Source organism: Clupea harengus, chromosome 22 (genome assembly GCF_900700415.2).
Source record: "Clupea harengus chromosome 22, Ch_v2.0.2, whole genome shotgun sequence".
Lineage (NCBI taxonomy): Eukaryota > Metazoa > Chordata > Actinopteri > Clupeiformes > Clupeidae > Clupea > Clupea harengus.
Window position 1 is genome coordinate 8,937,236 of NC_045173.1, and position 7,500 is coordinate 8,944,735.

At 46.8% G+C, this 7,500-nt stretch overlaps 1 protein-coding gene across 4 annotated transcripts in view; it reads left to right on the top strand.

Moving 5' to 3' along the window:
• The window catches only part of ctnna2 (catenin (cadherin-associated protein), alpha 2), a 347,246-nt gene that overhangs the window by 59,345 nt on the left and 280,401 nt on the right, over nucleotides 1-7,500 (top strand). For all 4 annotated transcript variants that reach the window (XM_031559471.2, XM_031559472.2, XM_031559473.2 and 1 more), the window contains exon 3: nucleotides 6,353-6,548. In XM_031559471.2, the coding sequence (XP_031415331.1) occupies nucleotides 6,353-6,548 (196 nt within the window). The remainder of the gene's footprint in view (nucleotides 1-6,352; nucleotides 6,549-7,500) is intronic.

Sequence of the window (7,500 nt, forward strand, 5' to 3'; positions counted from 1 at the left end):
CAGGCCGGGGCCATTTCCATAGAGGCCCCCCTGGACGAGGTGGAGTGAGCAGCCAGGCCCGTCTGATCAAATAATGGATAAACTGCTCACTCTCTGTCTCCTCTACGCCCTTCTTCTCTCTCCCCCCTCTCTCTTGCCTTCCTGACTCTGTTCAAACACACAGTGTGTGGAATGGCCTTTGCCTGGGCGCTTCAGTCCCGTCATGCGATATGCATGAGAGATAGAAATGCATAAGAGATGCATAAATACACGCCCAGAGGTCACCTGCCCTGCCCTGCGATGGAGAGGCCTACTGGGTTGTTTGCTTTTGCCACTGTGTGTGTGTGTGTGTGTGTGTGTGTGTGTGTGCGTGTGTGTGTCCATGGAGCCACTCCCGCCTCGCCACCAGTGCTGGTTGTGTTTGCCGGTGGCTACGGTTGTGAAAATGGCACTTGCAAGCTTGCTGCGGAAGCAGGGCTCCGAGACGGAATGCCTAGGCTCGGAGGATGAGGGCGGAAAATTGGATGGCTGCGGGGATTTACAGGGAGGAACAGGCTCCACTGGCCCCTGCGGTGGAGACAATCCAGTCTGGCATTTGGTGATATTGATTGGCAATAAAAGGCACAGGCTCATAGCCTCCTGGCCAGTGCGTGGGTGGGTGGATAAATATATTAATGTATGGATGGATGGATGGGCAGATAAATGGGTAGAGAGATGTACTGGGATGTGCTGTATTGGCCCAGTGACATTACTGAGTAAACGACATTTAGCTCTAAATAAAGAGAGGAAGTGTGCTTGAGTGTGTGAAGGGGAGAGGAGCAAAAAGTTTGGGGTTCGTGTTTGAGTGTTTGAGAGCTGAAAAAGGCATTCCAGATACACACACACACACACACACACACACACACACACACACACACACACACACACACACACACAGACAGACAGACAGACAGACAGAGACACGCACACACACACACACACACACACACACACACACACACACACACACACACACACACACAAACACACACACAGACACACACACACACACACACACACACACACACACACACACACACAGACACAGACACACACAGACACAGACACAGACACACACACACACACACACACACACACACACACACACACACACACACAGAGAGGGGTACAAAAGACTCTCGGGAAAAGTAATGAGGCTTATAAACTGTGCCCAGTGCCTTCCACACTGGGTGTATGTATTATAGGGCTCTTGATATGTGACAGCATAATGGAGCTCCCACAGCGCAGGTGGAGCCGTAGCTCAGGCAGGTGCAGCAGATGGACAGATTTTCACCTGAGGCCAGACAGACAGCCGTGATCTGCTGGGAAGACAGCTCTCAAATTAGCCAGGAATAAACACTTTTGTGTGCGGCAACTGTAAAGAGCTGACATAGACACATACACATGCACACACACACACACACGTCTCAGGAGGCTTTGCTATTCCTCTGTCAGCTCTTGTCATCTCTATCACCTGTTCCCCAGCAGACGTGGAGGGACTCACCTGCTGTCAGGCCTGGGAGACGGGCTGTATGCTCACCTCAGGGTCTGTCTGTCTCCTCCAGCACCAGTGCCAGCCAGGTGCTTTATATCACTGCTGTTTGCTTTACAGCAATAATTAAACAAATATTTCATTCCTTCCTTCATTCATTCTCATAAACTGCTCAGCTGCGGCGGTCAGAAGTGGTGCCTGCCTTAACGAGAATCAAAAAGAACTCATTTGGTCAGAGTTAATTAACTGAGTCAGGCTTCATTGATCACCTGTTTGGATTGGATTTGACAGGTCCAAGGGCACAACCCGCTGTGCAGAGAAAAGTAAAACATTGTGTGGACTTAGCTTCATGCTGGCGTTAATTCACTGTTTGAGGCTTGAGTCTGGTCGGCACTGAGTGTCAGCTCAACCCCCTCAAACATTTCTCAGCACAGCACACAGTGGCTTTGGGCTGACTGGAGCCATGGCTTGGCGACTGTTGTTTCAGCAGTTCCTGGAACAGTGAGAGAAACCAAATGAGAGGAAGCTCTGGTTCTTCATAGTCTTCATCCCCCCCCCCCCACACACACTGTTGCGGCCTCATTGGGCATTTTGGCTAGCAAACTTGTTGGAACCTGGCAGTAGCTGGTTGGCATTTCACTGTCATGGCGGCATTTTCCCCTGGCATCTTTATGGGCGCATAAAAAGCCTTGCTCTATGGGCTCCAAGTCAATCCATTCATCTTCCTCCTTGTTAACAGGCTAAGTTAACAGTGTGGCAAGTTGCATCAGAGACATTTACTTAGATTTGATCTGCTCATTTCCGTGGCTGGCCAAGGACAGCGCTCTCTGTCCGACGCATGACTTATTGGATGCCGTGTCACTAGTCTGTGTCACGGTTTGTTGTCTCCTGTGCGAGTTTTTTGTTGTTGTATTGGAACAGAGGCTGTAGCCACTGTAGCAGTGCAGAAGTGACAGGGGAATGAGTGTTTGTGTCGCATAACCTCCCGATAAAGGCAGCATTGCTTAACTCGCATGAAATGAAACATCTCTCAGGCGCTGGACGACCTCGTGCTGGCCCAGGGACAGTGGCACAACCAGATTTCCACGCTTGTCACCGTAAGCCTTCTGTGGACGCTGTCTGAATCAGCTCACAACGTTGTATGTTGTGCTGCTCTAGTTTTGAGCTTTTAAAACCATGTCACTTGTCAGATCTAAGTAGCTCAAATATGTTGATACTGCCGTATTAGTTCCCCTTGGATGTTTTATTTTTAGCAGTTGGATTTCTGTTTTGTCATGTTGTGTTAGGCAATGTAGGCTTTCCCCATATCATTTATTCACTTTGAAAAAGGAGTTGGGCATGTTGCTGGCCACCAAGCTCCTCTACATAAGTACAGATATAGTGGCAATATCTGTGGAGAGTACATTTGAAATATATATGAGACTTACAGTGTATGACGCTTACATTGCGCTTGTATCAAATATATATATACATATATATATATATATATATAATTTATACATTACACGACGAGCTACATTGTATACTGTATGCAGGGTTTCACTATCTCTGAAGTTGAAAATAGTGAAGTAAGCAGTGGTCTTCCCTTTGAATCCTGGGATGTCTCATCTGCTGTAAAGGAAGATGGCAGGGACAGAGTAATTAGCCAAAACTCAGGCCAATGGATCGATCAGTGGATGTAATCTGCCCGTAGGCGAGCTTAAAAAGGTCAGCAGGTGGTAGCGAGCGTCGGTGCTCCCCCTTTAATATCCCTGGGAGGAGTGAGGAGAGAGAGAGAGGAAGGAAACAAGGGCAGAGAAACAAAAGCCGCAGCAGGCTTTGACTATGTGTCCCTCTGCTTGCATCTTCAGCCTGAGGGGAGACATGGAAGAGAGAAAAACATGATGAAGCATGAACAAAGACACAGGATTAATCAAAGGAGATTTGGGCTTGTTGTTGCTGGCTAGTAAGAAAGATGATGCAGCCTCTTCCCAGTACAGGGATCGTCTGCGTTTGTAGTCAGACTTTTTTCTAAAAGGGAATTGAAGAGCTAGCCTGGAGTGAAAGCAGAAAAGAGGCGTGCCCAGCCCATCGTCTTCTCATTTGTCTGTGATGCATTAACAAATTTAAAAAGACAAACTAATTGTTTTGGAGTTCCGGCTTGAGCACGGAAACAGACAGGTTTCATCGTGCCACAAGAAGGAATCTCCTGTCTTCTCTCCACTGGCCAAAGTCATTATCTGACTCGGATGTGGTCTCTGTGTCTCCCACACTCCGAATAATGTGCCCTTTTGATTTTGCTTTACTGTAATGAAACGGCTGTGCTTAAGTAATCAGCCCCCTGGTCCGTATTGACCAAGCGATGATAATGATGAAGGGCTCCTCACTGAGCGGTAGCGGAGCGAGCCTTGGGTTGGGCTAAAATCAATGACCACGGACAGAAATAAAGCAAGGAGTGGCAGCTACTCTTACTTAAAGCCCAGATTTGAACCGACCATGAGGAAGCAAACGCATCTGTGTTTATTATCTTCCAGAGAGGCAATCCTCTTTATTCCCATCATGAAACCAGCACCACTGAATCTCTCTGCCCTGACGGTGTGACAGGGGACGCCCCTGACAGGGGCTGTGCGCGCGCTGGGGCAGTTGTTATATAGGCTCTGAGACCCACTGAGGAAGAACACTCAGTGGTGTTGCTCAGTGCTGTCCATTGCACATGCTGACCATGGTGTCTGCACTTAAAAGTTTTTAGTAAAGGCTCCGAAAGATTTTGCGTGCCGTTCACTCGAAACGTTGTTGAAACGTTGAAATTGTGCGGCCCCATTTTGAAGCAGTACACTTCTCTGAGTAGGACAGGGGGTTGTGGGTTGTGGGGGGTGGGGGGGGGCCTCCAGCAGAACCTTCGTCCCCCCCCCCTTTCCCTCCTCCAGGGACCACACTGACCTGACAGACCAAACAAGAGCAGAAATGCACTCTTACATATAGTCTGGAGGGCTTGGGAGAGGAGCTAGAGTCTTATTAGAGAGAGAGAGAGTGAGAGAGAGAGAGAGAGAGAGAGAGAGAGAGAGAGAGAGAGAGAGACAGAGAAAAAGAAAAAGAAAAAGATAGAGAGAAATGCGCATCGAATAAGCAACAGCCTTCACGTCCCTGCTCTAAGAAGCCATAAAACATGGCGAGAGATGCATTACGAGCAGCAGAAAGTGCTGGTGGGTCAGCGGAAATGCCGCCTGCAGCCATCTGGGGACCATGGGGGAATTCCCTGCAGATCGATTAAGCATCTGTGGACAGAGTGAGTCCATTGCAAGAATCAATGTACTTTATAGGCATGAGTGAACCAGCCCATATGAAAGTGAAAAGGAAACGTCAACTAAAAAAAGACTTGTCCCAAAACGGTAAAACTATCAGGTCCAGAAGAATGAAGCTGAAGCAAAGAAAGTGCTGATGCAAAAATTGTCCATTCCTTCTTTGTGGAAATGTAACTGTCATAGCAATTCGCTATGAAAACGCATCTACATTAGATTGCTACGTTCAAAATGGCAACGCCAACGAGCTGATGTAGTTAATCGCTGTGCTAAGTTCTGAAAGATGATTGTGTTATGTGTTGATAAATAGTGTTAATTCACTTCCACAGGCTTCAAAATGCCCCTTTCACCGTCTTTGTCTGACGACAACTTTGGATTCAAGCATCTAGTGCACACTCTTAATTGGACTAGAGAAACAAATTCCAGCTATCCACAACAATCTCTCTCTCTCTCTCTCTCTCTCTCTCTCTCTCTCTCTCTCTCACTCTCTCTCTCTCTAATAAGACTCTAGCTCCTCTCCCAAGCCCTCCAGACTATATGTAAGAGTGCATTTCTGCTCTTGTTTGGTCTGTCAGGTCAGTGTGGTCCCTGGAGGAGGGAAAGGGGGGGGGGACGAAGGTTCTGCTGGAGGCCCCCCCCCACCCCCCACAACCCACGACTCTACCCTATCCCTCACAAGCTTCAGTATTTATCTGTAATTGAGCCACATGGGGCGGCAACCGAAAGGTTTTACTGAGGTGAGGTATCCCCACTAGGCTGAGGCACCACCGAGCTGAGGCTTTTTTGTGGGGATGCTTCATCCCGTCAGCCTGAAGTCAAGCCTGGGGACACAATCACAATTGTTTTCGTTATGCATTGAGTACTGTCCTGAATAGAAAATAGAAGGGCAACCTTTGTGGTTTAAAGAGTGTGTCATGTACTAAAGCCTTCATCGCATTGCTTTGAGGGCAATTTGTTTTGTGGGTCTTGAGAAGTACATATTTGGTCATAAATTCTACCAACACTTCTCATCTCCACTAAATGAGCAAACCTGGGGTTTTTCCGCATTAGTCTACATGCGGTGAAGAACAGACCAGTGAGAGCCCCAGACTTGTATTGCCTTGGAATACATTTTAATGGGAAGCTTATTGGATTCTGCGGGATATTCCTCTTCCTCTCCCCCAATACAAGGTCTAAACTAAAGCAATACCTGGGCTGGAAGGGGAAACATTTGGGTTCTATCTATGGGGATTTGGTCCCAGGTATGAATGGTGTGAAGGCATATCCATACGATTGTAGAGAGGAAGGCGTATAATAAACATTTGAATGTGGCGTCAGCCCATTTGGCATGGCAGATAGAAACCTTTGTCATGGAATAAAATAATGTCATAAAATAACTTTCTCTGAAATCCTTCAATCATTTATTTATCTCTTGAAAAAGATATTTTTTATGTAGAGATTAGAGGAGGAAGATAATGGCAGTGAACCTTGGCAAGAATTAGGCTAATCTATTTCTGACTGATGATTGTTGCAGTAGAATGTCTATGTGGAAACTCACCACCAATGTTTCATTTCCTCTCAACAGGTGACCACCCTGGTGAACACCAGCAACAAAGGCCCCTCCAGTAAGAAGAAGGGCCGCTCCAAGAAGGCCCATGTGCTGGCCATGTCCGTGGAGCAGGCCACTCAGAACTTTCTGGAAAAGGGGGAGCAGATCGCTAAGGACAGCCAGGACCTGAAGGAGGAGCTCATCGCAGCTGTGGAGGATGTTCGCAAGCAAGGTGACTCTTCTGCTTCTGTCACAGTTACTGCCATTGGCAAGTCTGCTGTTTTAAGTCTTCCTTTAGGTTCTTCTTTTAGGTTTTCTCTGGTGGTTCTCCTTCACTGACATGTTTCAAAGGAGCTTGTAAATGCATTTTGGGTAACCAAAGAGGAGAGATGATAATTAGCATAGACCATGTATGCTTCCCTTTCCCTGTGGAGATAATTGCCTGTACATTAGATGAAGTGCTCAGTTCCTCACCGACACTGCGAGTTCCTGATTTTACTTTTGAAAAACTACCAGAATACCACCTGCTGTTGTCACTTCTGATGGTTGTCTCATCCGAAGGTTGAGCTGTATTTACACAGACAGATATGGCTCAATATATCTACAGTTTTGCTTTAGTCAGTAACGAAGGATGTTCTAGGATGTACAACTAGCTTTTCATCTACCCCCCCCCCTGCCTCTCTCATTACTCATTTTGTCTTCCCTTTGATCTTTTCAACCTTGAAAAGTTTTCTTCTGCTTTTATCTCCGTATGAATGCTTTTCTTACTTACTTTTCTTATGCACTTTGACATGCTGCACTCCACAGTGGAGATGAGGCAATAGCTGGATAGGTGTCTGGCCCCCATGGTCCCTGTAGTGCCTTAAGGCTATCCTACTGCCAACACTGGAATACAAATACAGGTGCCCTGTACTTTGGCCTCGTTCTTTAGACATTTTCCCCAAATCACTACGTTTTATATAAGTTTTAATCATCGGCAGCATGCTCACTTGATCTTATTTTCAGAATAGCTCCCAGAAAGTGTTGCTGTTGATCAACTAGTATAGCAAGGTTCTAACAGAGAGAACAACAACTAATATAGCCACTTCATCAGTATCAATGGCAGTGCAATATGAGTCATGATATGAGGTATAGAAAGAGATAGAGGAAAATGGAGAGGGAGAGGGAGAGGGAGAGGGAGAAGT